Source organism: Siphateles boraxobius, unplaced genomic scaffold, assembly GCF_051911475.1.
Source record: "Siphateles boraxobius isolate OS27281-9 unplaced genomic scaffold, OSU_SipBor_1 37, whole genome shotgun sequence".
In the NCBI taxonomy this organism is placed as follows: domain Eukaryota; kingdom Metazoa; phylum Chordata; class Actinopteri; order Cypriniformes; family Leuciscidae; genus Siphateles; species Siphateles boraxobius.
The window spans coordinates 2800561-2819635 of NW_027508997.1; the positions used below are offsets into that span (position 1 = coordinate 2800561).

Consider the following 19075-nt stretch of genomic DNA (forward strand, 5'->3'; position numbering starts at 1 on the left):
TAATTCATGGGCGGGGATTATGCAAATTGTGAATGAGCATGCATAAGCAGCCTTTTTACGAATAATTGGAATACATAAACATACATACGTGTAATAATCAAATCTAAGATTTATTATGCATTTGTGAATGTGTAAGAATTTATGGGATGGTCCATGTTACATGCAAATTACTCTAAATAAATTTGCTCATATTTACGAAAGTTTCATGAATAAGGCCTACTGGTCAGATGCAAACTTATGCCATTGCTTAAGCCAATAATCAAGATGATGAAACAAGTGTTAGCAATGTTAACACAATGTTAGCACTTTTTGGGGAAATTAACCCCAAGGTTCCTCAATCTATGTAAATAATCAAAAAAATATTTACACATGACAATTTAGACTTGTCAACAAATCAAAGAAATTAGCAATGTGCGGTATCAGTTACAAGGTTAAAACATAAGCAAGTATTCTCTTCTTATCTCTCATTAAGACGAGAAAGGGCAAAGAGGATCCAGGGACAGTTGAGAATTGTTGTGTGATGGAAACCTAGGACAGCAGATTGGGCGTAATGGAAAAAGGCCTTCCTCCTCAGGGGACAGCAGTTGTAGATTCCTTCAAGTGAACCTCTCGCTGTTCAACAGGTTAGGCTCCTATCTCATCTCTTTGACATTCACATCGGACAGTAACCCTACCTTTAAACATTCAGCTTCGCATTAAAGGTTAATGATAGTAGTTTGGACATTACGTATGTTTCACAAAATGGTGTAATGTCAGCACAAGGCAAATATCAAGTCTGCTCTAGTGAACAAATACAGTCAATTTGTCAGATCCAAGACAGTCTGTCACATCGTTTTAACTATAGGACTGGTTGTTGGAGGACTAGTCGACTAGCCAACCATCGTGACCTATCCCTCATGCTGAATTCAGTGAGGTTGACTAATTATCATCTTATTTGCATCAATATTTATTGTTGCTTCAATTAACTGATAGCATGTTTTGTTTCATGTAATACATGGACTACTCTGAAATGCAAGAACACGTCTTGTGTAAAATACCACTGAGAAACGTCCCACAATGGTAAGATGAATGCAAAAGCAGCATTTTAGAGCTTAAATTACTTCCTTAAGTAGACTGTGTCTACAACTTGACCATGAAATCAAATTTGACAATTCTTATTTTATGGAATATTGCAGTATTTGATTTATCCGTGCACATTCTTATTTATTTTATTTTTTTAAATCATGTAATCTTTAATCAAAAACAAACTTCCCCTCCCACTTGCAGTCATATTTCTTCTATGATGATGCGTTTACTGGCGCTAGGGCAGGGAAACCTGTCACTAACATAACATCACAGCAATAGCAAACCACAACCATCCAATGATGCAATCAATTACCAATGGACAAAACCAAGTCCCATCATACATTTTTTTATTATTCATCACAAAATAGGGAAGAAAAGACTATTGCAACTTCAAATTTAAAAATGAGACGAATATGGAGCATATAGAACAAAAGCTCAAGCAGAACTTGACAATCGTTAAAAAAGCAAAGCAAGGTGTAAAAAAATAAAGCGATAAAATGATTTTCTAATATCTGTCCTATTAGTCATTACTGTTCTTTCTGTCCGTATTCAGTAACTTTAAACCAGAAGTGACTCCCCTTCAGGAGCATTCATCACATTGATATCGAGAACACTCACACTCTACTTTCTATTTGTTTGCCATCTCAGATGATGTTACCAAGGACATGAGTGGCAGACCCTCATGTTTTTTCCCCTCACTTCCCTTGAAGGGCAAAGGGAATTTATTTGCTCCATTTGCCATCATAAGTAAACACATTTGCATTTGTGTCTGTCTGATCAGACTTATGACTATGCTCGTTTCTGTTTGTTTGACAGATCACTTTCTTGCAGATCATGTAGGTATGATATGCAAGCACATATTAAATGGCAGAGAGTCCACAGGGCCTCGAAGGAGCAGGATATTCCCACGTGCCCCAGGAGAAACCCTGGTTGGGACGCTAGCACAGGCACAGCTGTTGGCCTGAGACAGCTCACACTTGACCTTGAGCTATAGTTCACTATACATGTGTGTGTTAAGACTGAAACAGAGGACACCAGCAGCCAGTTGCATAAACTGCTTTGACTAGACTTCAAAACTTTAAAAAAGTCAGTTACATAAAAAGGTAGATTGTCTAATTTGAATCTGAAAAGACGACCAACAAGCAATTAGCAAAGTTGTAATAAAATAATTTGTTCTTAAGACACATTCTTAAAGTGGCTATGTTTATCCCCTGTCATAAAAACAATATCACAATGCTTAAAAAAAAACAATCTTTTTTCTTTAAGCAAACAATAATTTCCTGCTACTGATCCAGTTCATTTTTTTTGTCCCAAATTGCTTAGCAACCTTGGGGGGGAAAGTCCACAACCATCCAAACTAAAATGACTAAATATGATGTGTAAAAAATAATGTATGAGATGTCAAGTATAGTTTCAAATATACATACATATGGAGACAAGAACTACCAAATACTGTACTCAAGGCCTGGCAAAGGCATTGCAAATTTCTTAATCAAGAAGACACAGTCAAAGGATTCCTCCACAGCCCATTGTTCAGGAGATGAAGAGATTACAGAAAGTGCCTGAAAAGAACCAGTGATCAAAGTATCACTGTAATGTTTACTACAAAACTCAGTCGACATCCAATCATCGGATGGTGTGGTCTGACCTATTAGAGGAGGAATTTCTTTAGTACCTGAAAACCAAACGAGAGGAAATGCTATGGGTACAGGGTAAGTGAGAGAGTTGTCAGTCAAACAAAGCTTTGGAATTGGATCTACCGGGTGGCGTCTTTAAACCTGTATTTGTATGAATAAAAATGAGAGGATTTAGTTTGTCGGCTTCCTCTACAGACTTGTCAAAAACCTGACCTTTGACGCAAAGGGAGGGGGGATGGTTTCAGGAAGATTCAAAGCTCTAAAGGACTAAAGCTTGGGCTGACTAGTGAATAAAAAGGGAATACTATGAGAAGGTGAGACATCTTCATTCCAACAGTCGTTTCCTTCCCTCCTTTTTGCCTCAATGGTACGCTATTCGATGTAGAGTGGATATCAAAAACATCCCACAGAATTACCTGACCTCATACTGAATCCTAGTTCTCAATTTGATGTTAAACAGACCACATTTCATAGATAGAATATATCCCTTACAAAACCAATAGATTCATAGACCACCAAGCTACACAAGATCTAAAGCTCATCTCTCCAATACCAGTGTGTTTGTGGATTTCAAAAACGGAGTGTCTAAGAGCACAAACCCCAGAATGCACTGACATCCATTTGTCACCCCAAGTTGCCTGTTTGTAATTCCAGAGGTATTCCGGATTAACAAGACCATCTGAATGGCTTCTGCTGCCAACAGAGGACTATTGTGCTTTACGTTTATTTTATAAATTGGCAAAAATGTAAATAATACATATTAAAATAACTGTCCTGGAAGGCAATAACTATCCATTTTCAATTAAAACTTAAAAGCAAAATGCTTTTAACTCTTCTTAAAGAGAACATTCTCATTTACTCATCCTCATGTCGTTACAAACCTTTATGACTTTTTCTTCTGGAACAAGGCAACCATTGTCTTCTTTTCCACAGAATAAAGTTAGTCAGATTTTTGAGTGACATGTCCCTTTAACACATTTTACAACAGCTAAAATCATTCCATAAAACTTTCCCTCAAATCAAGACAGAAAATGCAAAAGTCTGCCGATTTGGTCTGGGCATGCTTATCAGAAACTAAGCACAGCTCACTCCAAGAGTCTTGTGCAAATAACACCAGATGAAATAGATCATTGCTGTCACCACCTTCATGCTTGAGATTCCAAGACAAAAGACAAATTGAAAACTCAGCGATGACTTCAGTATGTCAGTCAAAAAAAAAGTAGGGTACTTATGGTATCTATAACAATATGTAACCTAAATATGTGTTGAAAAAGGTCCATTTTTATTTAATCTGCTACTTGCCAACATGCAAATCCAAATTGTGGGGGGGAGGTTGCACACTTCACAATATGCAAACTTTGTTGTCTTGTTCAGCACATCTTACCCAAAACTGGCCTACTTCAAACAAGTGTAGTGTACATATTAGGTGAGGTAGCTTAAGTACCAACACATGTTTCTGATGTACTTAACTCAGGACTGGAAACTCTTTGTTTCACAAATACATAAATGGCCTCATTCAAGACGAGAACACTTTTTTTGTGGAGGGAGAGACAACACTTCCTTTCCCAGAACAATCTATCTCTCGGGTTGACAAGACTCCCTGCTATATTTACCCAAACTAAACTGCAGATGATATACTTCCAGCTGCATTCTACCGCCATACGGCACATGTGCCTGCCAATCAAACGGCTGGTGCAGAGGAAGGAGAATGAAACCTTTATCAAGTCAGCGAAAGTGGCTAGTAAACCTTTGGAGCTAATCCACATTTCCTTTGGCGGTATCTTTTGTTGTTGGCTGAGATAAAAAGGCCACAATGTGAATGGAATTATAGGCTTTCATTAAGAAGACAGCTGGGCTATTTAAGAGATACATATATACATTTAATTCACAGTAGACTGAGCCAAAACACTGGCAACATAATATGACCAGACCACAATCAACCCATTTTATCATTCTTGAAAAGGCATTGAGCAATATTTGTGCAATTCTTAGAGCTTACGGTTTTAGATCTATTATTAAGAGACAATTAGTAAAACAAGGCAATCAGTGAGATTAAGGCTGGTTATTTGCTTATAGCTTTCAAGATTTTTAGTGATCAAAGGATGGACATAACTTACAGCCACTTGTTTGATTCCTCCAGAAATAACTGCACTCATTAATTTGCATCCTACAATACTGTTCAAAAGTTAGGGGTGAGCATTTTCTTAAAGAAATTAAGATGTGTATATTCAGCAAGGACGCATTATATTAACCAAGAAACCAGCATATTAGAATGATTTCTGAAGGATCATGTGACACTGAAGACTGGAGTAATGATGATAAAAATTCAACTTTGCCATCACAGGAATAAATTATATTTTAAAATCTATTAAAATAGAAAACTATTACTTTAAATTGTAATAATATTTCACAATATTACTGTTCTTACTGTATTTTTGATCAAATAAATGCAGCCTTGGTGAGCACAACAAATACTACACACCCCAAACTTTTAAACAGTAGTGTACCTAGGCTTGAAAAACAAGCTAACATCACCCATTTTATTCACTATGAAGTAGGTGAATGAAAGTCAACACTTGCTCAACAATGCAAGAGAACTAACAAGGCCTTTGCTGTGGGTCAGAGGGGGAGTTTGGTAGATTTCTGCCTGGGTCCAGACACAGCCGCTCCTGTCCATCTCAGAGCAGCAGTAGTCTCCAGAGAGAGGACTCCCTGTCCAGGGCTTCCATTACAGAGGCATGACGACATGCAGACAGAGTAGAGAGCTGTTGCACATCTCATCAACTCACACCCCTCCATTAATACACAGAAATTCACTATGATGAATCAGGCTGGCATGCTTAAGCAGGACTTTTAGCAACCAAAGGGAAGTCATGTTAGTCGAGATAGTTTGTGCCCTCTTACCTAAAAGACAGTCTAAAGGGCTTGTTTTAATCAGTCATCACACTCATTAAAGTTACACTAATGTTACTTGAACACAAAAGCTCTTAAGATTCTAGTGTAATTCTGTAAACAAGCCATAGATGTCACTGTTGTGAACATAAGTGAGCACTTTATAGTATAATATATTAGTGGAATTGTGGAAATAAAAAGTTATAGGTACTACCGGTGCCTTCTTCAATCAGCTTTCAGTGTTTTTAATGTCATAAGGAGATTATTACTGTTAAATAGCATCAATTTTCATTTAAGTCTGTAAGTGTTGTAACATAATACCACAACAGAGCATCACAGTAAGAAAGAATTTTCATTTCTTTTTGAACAGAGGAACAATTGCATAAAAACATAGCATAACATTTACCTTAGCTGTCCTATTCATTAAGAGGTATTTGGATAACTAAATGAACAAACACTGACATAGTTTCCATGGGACCCCAAAAATGATAAGGTGGCATAAAAGCCCAATAATAAGACATTGAGAAAGATAATATTGACTGATTTGAAAAGGCCATGCCTTTTCTCAAAGGAAATTTAGCATACACCTGGTTAAATATGCTTTCGTTCTGTAGCAGGAAAGAAGCACTTTGGCGAATGATAAATGAGTCCGTTTAGTTTGATGCCTTCTGGCGTGGTTCAGTCTAGTCTTAAATAAAGGAAACGAAAAAATGGTGCTGTGGCAGAATGCTTGCGTTTGCGACTTGTCAACAAAAATCTGTATGATGAGGATTTAGAGGGAGAAGGGCATTTCACCTGCTACTGTTACAAAATTAAGAGTCTGGATAAACGGACTACTAAAGGACAGAAAACTGTCTAGACACCTTTTTCAGTAACCATCTTAGTTAATTACTCATTTACTGCAATCCGGAGTTTGATCAAGTCTAACCTTTTATGTTATTGAGGGTGTCTTTCAAGTGGCTGAAGCTGTTGAGTAGTGGGTCCTGTTCTTCATCCTGTCAGAGAATGAGAAAATCATTTTAGCATTCTAGCTAGCAACTTGCCATATTATGATTTCACTAACAATATCATTTGATAGGTTATTTAAATATGGGATGCATTATGCATGGATACCTTATCAGTTATTGACCAATATTAGAGATGTTTCATCGATTGGTGATATGATATCTATGGGTTGATATTGGATATTTAACTTTGCATGCAAATTTCTCCTATTATTATTACCATTACATTTACCTTTGCCAACATTTAACACTCACTTAAACTTCATCTTCGGATGCTTTCACACTAGCACTTTTGGTGTGTAGCCGGGTTTGATTGACATTAGAGTTTGGTTCATTTGGATGATGTGAACGCTGTTTTCCGAACTCGAGTGCAGTGCACACTCGCGAACAGTACCAGAGTCCGCTTAAAAAGGGTGGTCTGGGGTACGGTTCATGGGAATTCTGGTACAGTTTACTGCTGATATGAACGCAATCGCACTAAATTGCAGAAGTGAACCGCTAGTAATGACATATGATTTGATAAAAATGTGTTTGTGTGTTTCACTCACTTTCCAGAAGAGCGTATGAGCAGTTCTGATATATATAACTTGGACACAGTCACCTCTGATAACTGATCACAAATTGTACTGTAGACATGCATTTTCTGTAAAGATGCTATGAAACGATATGTATTGTGAAAAGCACTAAACAAATAAATGTGAATTGAACTGATGCCTAAACTCACTTTTAGCATTAAACAACTGATTTTAATCTTTTCTTTTAGACAAAGTTATAGAATTATCTGTTACCAGCTATAACATGAAAATATTTATCGCCTTATCAATTTCAGCAATAACTTTACTATCCCAATAACTTAAATATTCAAGAATTTTGAGAAACATAGGCCTATGGCCATTAAATGTCTCCTCATAACAACAGATTTTATACATCACAAATCACCATGGACAGAGTGACTAAGATCAGCATATGGTCAGGCTAAATATCACTTCAAATATCTATAATGGGACATCAGGCCCTACATTTCAGATAATTACAATGTTTGTAAAATAAATCTAAACTGGATCACTTACCAAAGGAGTATGGGTACTCCATCTAGAGTTCCTCTTGATAGCAGAAACAACAACAGAAATCTCCCCCTGAACGATGTATATATTCTTGTCCACCATAGTGAATCTAGAGTGCAATTAGAGATATGCAATTACACACAAGTAATAATCTCAAAAATACATATTTTACTGATGTCAAGAGAGACATACACATTATACAGAGTTTCCCCTAGGATTTTTTACAAGGGGGATGGTAGACCCCCGAAACTACTAGTGTCACAGAGCGGGCGTTACGGATACGTGGTGTAAAATGTTTAGTAATCAAAAAGCATAATTAACTGAAATCATGAAACTTATACAATTATTAAACTTATACAACATTAAAAAAAATCTATGAAATGTTTTTTTTCCACACAAATTCGATGTTGTTTTTTTTTCTGGTAATCAAATGAAGTCATACAGTATTCATTTATTTGAATCATATGAAATTAAACAAACTTTTTGTCAAACAACATGCTGCACAATGAGCTTTCCAGTTAAAATTAAAACATCAAAGAAAATTTGTGATCATTCCTTAAATTTTGTTTGGATGAGAATAATACTAATACAAATAAATTATTACATTGAGACATATCTAAATTCTACTGTAGAACAGTAATATATTTCTGTCAAGGTAAACCGAACTTTTATTTTGACAGGTTGTCGCGAAAAGTATCTGTGTTTATGACATGACGGTACTTTCAGAGCAGATCTAGAGACTGAAGATGAGCGTCATTCGTGCTTCAGTGTGTAAGTGTATGGTAAATGAAACTGCACTTCGTCTGCACCGTTCATTCACCAATCCATTAAAGATTCGTATTTAAATAGTATTTTTGCGGTTTAATATTTCACACACACACACACTAGTCTATATCACGATTTGATTTCAAGTGTATTTATTCATTTTAAAAAAAAATCGTCCGCGTTTTCTGCATCGCAAAAATCATAGCCATCCGCTATAGTTACTTCATGGAGCTCGCGCGTCCGTTTTTTTTTTTTTTTTGGAATATATTTTTTGTCATTCTTTTAGGGGTAGGGGGGTCGTCCCTTGAAAACAATGGTAGGGGAAACACTGTTATATATGATCATCCTAGTCGGACAGCTCAACTAGAGCAGCGATTCTAGACCAGAGCTTAAAGGGATAGTTCACCCAAAAATGAAAATTCTGTCAGTATTTACTCACCCTCATGTGATTCCAACCCCGTAAGACCTTCGTTCATCTTCGGAACACGAATTAAGATATTTTTGATCAAATCTGAGAGCTGGATCACTCCTCCATACTAGTCCATAGGCTTCTTCAGGGATTGAAACTTGCCAGCCCAAAAAAAGTTATTAAAGACATCGTTAAAATAGTCCAAGTGACTACAGTGGCTCAATCTTAAGTTTATCAAGCGACAAGAATACTTTTTGTGCGCAAAAACAAACAAAAAAAACGAATATTTCAACTAATAATTTCCTTCTCTATGGGCCTCTAGTCAGTTAATGTAGTGTGATTGCGTAGAGCTACGTCACACGTAGGCTAACTATTGGCCGACGCTGGTCACATGCGTGTTGCGTGTGACGTACAACAGCAGAAGCTTGCGTTATTACTCTAGTGAACTGACTAGAGGCCCACAGAGAAGGAAATGAATAGTTGAAATAAAGTCGTTATTTTTTTTTTTTTGAGCACAAAAAGTATTCTCGTCGTTTGATAAACTTAGGATTGAGCCACTGTAGTCACTTGGACTATTTTAACAATGTCTTTAATAACTTTTCAGAGGCTGGCCAGTTTCAATCCCTGAAGAAGCCTATGGACTAGTATGGAGGAGTGATCCAGCTCTCAGATTACATCAAAAATATCTTAATTCGTGTTCCGAAGATGAACGAAGGTCTTACGGGGTTGGAGCAACATGAGGGAGAGTAAATACTGACAGCATTTTCATTTTTGGGTGAACTAACCCTTTAAGCTAGCGGTAGCTAATCTCTGTGTAAAGCATCAGACAATGCAGCAGACAGGTAGTATCAGCTCAGACTTCATTATGCCAGATACTCTCTTGTGGGGGCAAAAAAGGCAGCACAGAAATCACACAATTTTTGAATACGTCTAAAAAAAACAATATTATTAGAAATCGGACCATACATAGCCTACAACTTTGAGGATAAAAGAAGCTCTGTATGACCAAGCAAATGTAGGCTACTTATAGAAACTTCAGAAAGTATTTCCAATATATCTTCTAAAAAAATATATTAGTTTATGCAGAAAGACTTGCAAATGTTTGACTCGTGTTCTGGTAGGTTTAAACTTAAACCCATGGTATTATGGGATTCAGAACAGAGTGGTGCAGGGATGACATCAAAACCCAGAAGTAGGAATTCACCAGTGGTCACCTTGATATCATATAGATAAGAATGTTTGGGATGTGAACGTGTGCAGTTTATGTCGCAGAGCAAAATGTTCAAGTATCGTCAAGTTATGTTTACCACAGACCTCATTTTATTAATAAATTGAAAAAAAACATTTTAGAATCCCATAGGAAAATCTCGAGGGAACCACCAGTGAATTACTCTGAGTTTTGACATCATCCCTGCATCACTCTATAATGACTAGATATAACACATAACAGTTTATAACATTTCACATTCGCTTTTGAATTCGCAAGCCCACGCACTATCTATTAGGGCTGGGTATATTGACACAAATTTCACAATTTGATTTCGATTCACAAGCTTGCGCTTCGATTCGATTCAATATTGATTATTTTGGATATCAGGTACAATACATGGCAAATTTTCTCAAGGAAAACAAATCTCTTAACTAATGCTGTTAAGTATGAGAGTCAGTTGTAGCCTACTAGGCTTTCATTAGCCTACTATAATATTGAAGGTAAACATTAACTGATTTGTATACAAACACTTAAATTACACTTATTTATTTTTCTAATAATAAAGTTATATGTAATATAAACGTTTAAATGGTGGCTGTCATAAAAACTTGCCAGATTTATTCAAACATGCATTAAATATTGAAGAACATAAAAAAATGATAATGTATTATGGTGCATATATTTAGCAAAATGCTCCTCTCTAAGTAAATTTTTCTAGCTGACTAGAAAAGGTAAATTTGACGTTACATGACATTGTTTACAAGCTGTTTCACTGACGTCTTTCCATGGTTGAAACACTGATTGAGCGATTCCATGTGACGATGAAGATCTCGATAAGTTGTACTCTATCTTTTTAACACACTTTCAGATGCTCATTCATGTTTATTTTGCACTGTAACTGGTATTATTAAGGTGGAAGAGAAGATCATGTGCGCTCCGCTGAGCTGAGCCAGAACGATCTCACGCCACAGCGCCAAAACAGTATTTATGTTTTTGAATTTCGTAAGAAAATGGATGTAATTTGAAATCTGAGACTTTGTTTCATATCAATAGTAACAAAGCACAAAGATTATTGCGTTTATTGGATGGGATGCGCGCTACAATGTTCCATTCATTCATCAATTGAAATCAGGATGACTATTAGCCTAATCGATTCTTGGGATTTAAGAATCGATATTGGTTCATAAAAATCTATTAAATCGAGAAATCTATATTTTTTTACCCAGCCCTACTATCTATAGGCCTATATTTGGCGGGCATCAGAAAGACGCTATCTATATGCGGGGTATTGAAATCATTTTTGAACATGCACTCAGTTTTAAGTTTCGCTCTTTCGATATTTAGAGCGTCAAAATGACGTTTAGGATCTGTTGCGCACCAAATCCTCTGCCATCGTCCAGTCAGTCATCTCTCCTTACTCTTGTCACGTGTGAAAATCTGAAGTGAAATCTGACTCCTGCTGCGACTCTACAGCTCGTGTTATATGCAGCAGAGCAGACTTTCAGTTTATTATTGTAGTGTCTATTGTCCAACTGAACTAAATGTTTTTTCTTTCTATAAAAAAGCAAACCGATGCAGTGGCTAAGTAATCGGTGTACAGCCGAAAACCATGTAACACCGACTACTGCAGCAAGCCTAGTAATTATAGGCCTACAGATGTTAGTCAAAAGGGGTGGTCGATAAAATGGTGGGCGTAAAATTCAATTAAAAAAAAACTAATTAGTGAGTGTTAAGGCTGCCCCCTAATAGTCGACCAAACATTAGTCGAAGAGCAGAAAAGGCTTAGTTTAAAGGTGCATTGTGTATGTGTAATATTTCTGAGGATCTATTGACAGAAATGCAATATAAGATCCATAACTATGTATTCAGTGGTGTATAAAGACCTTGCATAATGAACCATTATGTTTTAATTATCTTAGAATGAGACATTTATATCTCCATAACCACGGGCACCCCCTTCTATGGAGGTGGACATATTGTGTCGTCATGTTTCTACAGTAGCCGACAGCGAACAAACAGCGCTACAGAGCGCGTTTCATCACTGCCTTGAAAAATAAGTTTTCAGAGGTGTATAAAGACCTTATTTAATGAACCGTTATATTTGTATTACCTTAGAATAAGCAGTTTCTATCTACATACACCGCGGATCCCCTTTAGGGCTGTCAAAATTGCTCAAAAATGACGTTCGAATTAGGGCTGCAACAACGAATCGATTAAATCTATTAAAATCAATTATTAAAATAGTTGGCAACGAATTTCATTATCGATTCGTTGTGTCGCGCGACTATCAATAAGTCGCGGAGATGTTTGAGTATAAAAAAATGTGTTCAGCGCGGAGCAGAGCTATGAGGCGCCGGACTGGACGCTGCGCGCGAGAGAGACCGGGTGTGTCAGCGCGCGAGCAACAGTGTGCGAAAGATACCGAGTGTGTCTGCGCGCGAGAGAGACCGAGTGTGTCTGCGCGCGAGCGACAGTGTGCAAAAGATACCGAGTGTGTCTGCGCGCGAGGGAGACCGAGTGTGTCAGCGCGCGAGCAACAGTGTGTAAAAGATACCGAGTGTGTCTGCGCGCGAGAGAGACCGAGTGTGTCCGAGCATTAGTAAATTGGTACATAGGAATGTAATTATTAAGAGGCATGGAAGTTCGATAAATGGACAACAATAAATAAAACCAATAAAATTTTTACCACTGAATTAGCAGACTGTGATTTCAATCAGATAGACAGAAGATGAAAACACTTTCTTGTCTGTCCCAAATACCACTACAAGAGGAATATTTTTTCCACAATTTGCAGCACTGAATTTTTCATACTAAATGACTCCGAGAAACTTCACTATATGCTCCGAATGGATGAGCTGCAAAATAGGCCTTACACACCATATGAGGTGGTCAATCCATTGTATTTATATTTTATATACATTGTATTTATAATTAATATTAGGTTAGACTAGAGTTATTATCTTCTGTTGTAATTAATATTGTTGCTATTATTATTACCTATTATCCGACCGTACGAAACTTGCGTTTTGTGTGCATGTGCTTGTCAAATAATGTCAAACATTTTGTTAAAGATTACAACATATTTGACAAAAAACAAAACACACAAGTTTGTGAGTGTGTGCGTCTGTGAGTTAGAGAGTTTGTGAGTGTGTGCGTCTGTGAGTTAGAGAGTTTGTGAGTGTGTGCGTCTGTGATTTAGAGAGTTTGTGAGTGTGTGCGTCTGTGAGTGTGTGCGTCTGTGAGTGTGCGTCTGTGAGTGTGTGCGTCTGTGAGTGTGTGCGTCTGTGAGTGTGTGCGTCTGTGAGTGTGTGCGTCTGTGAGTGTGTGCGTCTGTGAGTGTGTGCGTCTGTGAGTGTGTGCGTCTGTGAGTGTGTGCGTCTGTGAGTGTGTGCGTCTGTGAGTGTGAGAGTTTGTGAGTGTGAGAGTCTGTGAGTGTGAGAGTCTGTGAGTGTGAGAGTTTGAGTATGTGCGTCTGTGAGTGCGAGTTTGTGAGTGTGTGCGTCTGTGAGTGTGAGAGTTTGTGAGTGTGTGTGTCTGTGAGTGTGAGAGTCTGTGAGTGTGAGAGTTTGTGAATGTGTGCGTCTGTGAGTGTGAGAGTTTGTGAGTGTGTGTGTCTGTGAGTGTGAGAGTCTGTGAGTGTGTGAGTTTGTGAGTGTGAGACTTTGTGAGTGTGAGACTTTGTGAGTGTGAGACTTTGTGAGTGTGAGACTTTGTGAGTGTGAGACTTTGTGAGTGTGTGCGTCTGTGAGTGTAGTTCTGACGTTCAAACAAATCATTTTAAAATCAAATTATTTATTGTTCTAACAGCTCAGGTCCCTTTTAACAAAAATATAAATCTTTTTGTTCACTATTTTAAAAAAGCCTATAAATTTGGCAGATGTAAAGCATAAATGTGTATGTTTTTTGTGTTAGTCCATTTTTTTATTATTAGTAGTACTTTAACAGCTCAGGGATGTTGAAGGAGTGACCTGTTTGTGCACTTTCTGAAGATCTTTTGCACTGTGAATTTGCACTGTCAGTTCTGTTTTTGAATAAAGGGTTGGAAATTAATACTTTTTTTTCCTTCTGTTTTTTTTTATCCGATTAATCGAAAAAATAATCGACAGATTAATCAATTATTTAAATAATCGTTAGTTGCAGCCCTAGTTCGAATATTCCCTCTAAAAAACACACATATATTCGAACTATTCGAATATCTCGTTGCGCATTTTTTCAATGACGCGCATTAGGTCAATAACAGGACAAATTAATACAAAGAGACATAACTACTTGTAAAAGTAGTTTATTTAAATTTAAACACATTTAACAACGTATTACCTACACAAAAACAAGTAAAACAACTAATGGCAAAGACCGCAGACCTCACTCTCGCTTGCAATATCTAATCAGTCAGTACAGTACACTAATGTTTAACATTAAATAAAATGAGGCATACAATTCCGAGAAATGTGACAACTAGGGCTGCAACAACTAATCGATAAAATCGATTATAATCGATTATGAAAATCGTTGTCAACGAATGTCATTATCGATTAGTTGGTCTGCTTACGTCACGGGGAGCGTTTACTGGTACGCACACACACGCAAGGTCTCTCTCCCTCAGGCGCTCTGCCGAGCGCGCGCGCTACACGGTTTGGAGCAGTCTCTGTCTCGCATGCGCGCTCTTGCTTGCGCGTTCTAGATTTCGGGAGTTTGAACTAATTCGCGGGCATCAAGGAGCCGCAATCAATATGCGGGAGACTCCCGGGACTTCCGGGATGTCTGTATTTTGTCTCGAGCATCAGGTTGCGCAATCAGTTCGCTCGCAACGTAAGGGATGGATTAAAATAGCGCTACCGCAGAAATAGGTTAAATTAAAACGGTCTTTACAAAGCGAAGCACTAAATATAAAGGCAGTTAATAACAGCAGCAGTAAAATATTGTTTTTTAGTCACTGTACTCAGTGGTTTTCAGCGAATGCTTGTGCACTAATGCATAATTTCTCCTGTCCTTTACTCAAGCCTGTTAGCTTGCTGGGTAACGTTACCTCCATTCCGTTCTCTTTTTATAGCATTTGTCTACTAAGTTTTAATTGTTTTTCAAACGCGATCTACTGCGGCTCTACATTCACACAATTGTTTTCAGTCTTTCTATATTTATTTAATCAATTTATCCATATATTATTCTTTTATATATTATATATAATATATTATATTCTTTATCCTTATATTCCTTATATATAATTAATTTTAAATAAAAATTAAATGAATTATATATTTTAGATGTTTTTAGTTTGTTTTTAGTTCAGATATTCACATCTGAACAACATGTCTGTGTAAATTTGTTTTAACAAAAATTGTGTTAAAACATAATATGTTGGATATCATTTTTTTAACAATAATCATGTTTGTCAACTTGCCATCAGCAATTATCATTAAAAACAATGCAAATATTGATATTAGTAAAACTCAATGTGTGGCTTTTGCACTTTTTAAAGTACACTTTTACACATAAATACCCTGATTTACGGTTTTATTTAGTTATAATAAAAAAAATCTAATTTAATTTCTATCCGATTAATCGATTAATCGAAAAAATAATCGTCCGATTAATCGATTATCAAAATAATCGTTAGTTGCAGCCCTAGTGACAACGAACTTTTACCCTGAGGTTCATAAAAAATAAAGTGCTATTACAAACGAAAAAGGCAACTTACATTATTTGGTGCTTTTAATAAAAAAAGGAAGAAAAAAAAACTTAAATAGCTAGCAATACAACTTTATCTCGCGGCTCCACAATGTTACCATCCACCGACCAAAATCCAAAGTACTTCCAGACATGGCTTTTTAGATTTTGGGGGGTTAAAATCAGTTTCTCTGCCTTGGTCGAGTTGGGCTTTGCACTTTCTGCCATCTTGACATGTAAATCAACTTTCAGCAGTGACGCTGTGCCAGTGCGACTCCTGTGACCTGTTCCTGATCCTTCAGGCAGCGCTCGCGCGCCTCCGCTACCGCGTTTTTCCCCCCCAAATTCGAATATTAATTTTCAACTTCGAATTTCTGTTTTTTAAAACTATTCGACTATATATTCGAATTTAGAATATTCGTTGACAGCCCTAATCCCCTTACATTGAAATGCGCCGACATGTTTCTACAGTAGCCCTAAATGGACAAACGCGTTTCGTTACTATGTTGCTCTTCGTGCAAGGAAGCAAGCTTAGTTCAGCGAATAAAACACTGACACAATGATGAACAGGTAACAATAATATTCGCAATAACATAGTTTTACTGAATAATTAAGTAAACAATTTCTTAATTTATCCTTGTAAAGAAACCTCATTGCTGAACTGGCTACACTCTGCTGTCTCAGAAGATGACACATTTTCCTGTCGGTCACCGTAACTTTTGATGGTTGCAATTCGTAACATCACCACTAGATGCCTCTAAAAATCACACACTGCACCTTTAATTAGTTGGTTAGTCACAGAAAAAAATATTCCACATGAAGTGGTGAAGTGGACAGATCGTAACATGGCTGGTCCTTGTGGTGCTTATGCCGCAGGAAATCCAAACGTTCGCCTATCATTAATGGACCTAATTATGGCTAATCATTTGAGACATGTAAGTAGTAGCCTAACACTAGCAAGTTAACCTGCATAAATATGCGCTATTATTGGCACAAATCCGAGTGTTCCCGGAGTAATCCCGGTGCAATAATTTTTCTCCTGATAACAGCGGAAAGAACTTAGAATACTCTGTTATTTTTTGGTCATATGGATAAGATAACATTCAAAACTATAAAGTGACTACTTTTATTTGTGTACAGTCACAACAACAACAAAACGTTGTGCTTTTGTAAAATGAAGAAAACTAACAGGGTGCACTTTCTGCCATCTCAGTCTACAAGTAGACTAGACAAATCTTTAGCAGCTCTAGTGTGTGTGTGTGTGTGTGTGTGTGTGTGTGTGTGTGTGTGTGTGTGTGTGTGTGTGTGTGTGTGTGTGTGTATTTGACCGTTCACACACACAATAAGCCACGACAGAGCACTGGTAAACATGAGCAGAACTTTACTGAAAAGCCTGCTATACAAAAACTTCTACATGCTTTCTCTCATCTTATTTTTGCAAGTAAAAGACCTCTTTGTATGACTCTAAAACTGTCCAGCTTCAGGTCATGGTATAGCCTAGGCCTACACATCTTTTTGCAATGAAATCTTTACTGATTTTTATTAAGTAAATACAAGAATAACTTCAACATTGTTAATAATATTTCAAGATGAACACTTGACTGAAGCAACTTCGGTTTACTTAATTATCCAGAAATATTTTTTTTTTTAGAAAAGTCATGTTAAAATGTGATTATCAAATACTAGGCTTTTGTGGAACATTTTTTAGTACATCTCAGAATCATCATTGTACTGAATGTTTTCTCCCCAACAATAAAACTAGAGCTTTTATGATCAAACTAAGCATTTAAATATTATCTAGTGTCAAGTCTGTCAACTGATATTGGCAATTTATGAAAGAAGTCTTCTACATGGTTATAAAAATCTCAGTGATTTTACATTACAAGCTATCAGAATTGAGTCTCATAAATAACAGCATGTGCACAAAATTGCATATTTTAGCTCAGTTTGGGCCTTTGAATTAAAAAAAGGGTTCCATAATGAGTTTCATATTCTCTTATATCATACCACATGAGCTACAAAATCCTGATACATCAAATATGATACATAAAAAAAACAGCTTTACAGGGCTTTTACAGGGTTAAAGAGCATTTAAGCTCAATGTCTGTAAACTCAGCTACAGTGTAAGTTAGTACATACAGCACCCCCCTCTGAACCTACACATAATGAAGAGAAGTTATGTAACTCTAAAGTAAAATATCTGAGCATAAATATCAACAAATCTAAGCACAACTTGAATGCTCTCTTACAAGAGGGCCCGGGTCATTCAGTGATGATGGCCACGTAACGTTAAGTTACTAACAACCAGCATCATGATGCTATAGCACATCTTCATGACAGCCATCCGACACACAGCAATAGATCCGTTATCTTGAACAGTATTAGTAATAACAACATGTTATGATAACAAACAGTCTGTCTCACTGTGCTGTACGATGTACAAAGGTTGACGAGGAGTGGGAATTGATTAACGTTATAGCTGAATTGATCAGTAGGCCAATAAGCTTAGCTTGCTTGCTAGCAAATCTTGTCAATGGCAAAGTGCACCGTGTTAAGCGACCTGCAAATGACCACAATATGAGCATATATCTTCCACATTTCTTCTACTTTGAGATGCGACTATGAATGATAAAAACAAAAGACTTATGAATAATCAACAGAGCAGATGATGCATCCAACCAACCTGTCAACAAGCTAGCAACTGGTTTGTCATGCTGACTACTGCTGCTAAACTGCACAAATAAACTTGTAAAATGAGACCTCGTTGTGTTTTATAAGAGATCGTGTCTCTTTCTGCGTACACGCGTCTGTCAGAAAACAGAAAAACATGCAAACACTTCTGTTGACTGACTCTGTGGCAGCGAATCCAAAATGGCGTTCAGACTCATTTCTACTCGTTTGGCTAACTAGTTTAGCAGGCTGCCAAAAGCGTACAGACAAGTAATAATGCAGCAATTACTGCGTTGAATAAAGGCTTACATTTTAGACAGTTCCGCGTAGAGTTGTCATGCCCTGCTGTTTTTCTGTTATATCACTAGACAGATATTCTGTCACCGGTAGGTAATCTCCACCACAGGCAAACTTACTGACGTGGAAATGGTGTAGGCGCACACTAACTTGATACTTCCTGTCAACTGACACCTGTTTCAGCCAATGGTCTTCTGACTCTTGGGTCTTACTTCCCGTGTATTTAAAATAGATTATGTCGTTATTTCGAAGCAATCACACATCATTAGCTTACTTTTAAACGGCTAGTTTTACGTATGTATATATCTCAAAGCCAATAAAGCTGTGTATCATTGTCGTAACATTAATATTCTCGGGTTCAAGTTTAAAATGGGGCTGCTCTTTGGTGAAATCACATC

At 37.1% G+C, this 19075-nt stretch overlaps 1 protein-coding gene across 5 annotated transcripts in view; it reads right to left on the minus strand.

The window, feature by feature from the left end:
- Positions 1–18829, minus strand: part of gbf1 (golgi brefeldin A resistant guanine nucleotide exchange factor 1) — an 86904-nt gene extending 68075 nt beyond the window's left edge. For 4 of the 5 annotated variants that reach the window (XM_077196992.1, XM_077196991.1, XM_077196990.1 and 1 more), the window contains exons 1-3: positions 18690–18824; positions 7669–7771; positions 6523–6589 (exon numbers count right to left, since the gene is read on the minus strand). In XM_077196992.1, the coding sequence (XP_077053107.1) occupies positions 6523–6589; positions 7669–7764 (163 nt within the window). In that variant the 5' untranslated portion in view covers positions 7765–7771; positions 18690–18824. Of the gene's footprint in view, positions 1–6522; positions 6590–7668; positions 7772–18689 lie in introns of all 5 variants that reach the window. The other variant, XM_077196993.1, reaches the window with a different exon arrangement.
- Positions 18830–19075: the final 246 nt, after the last annotated feature.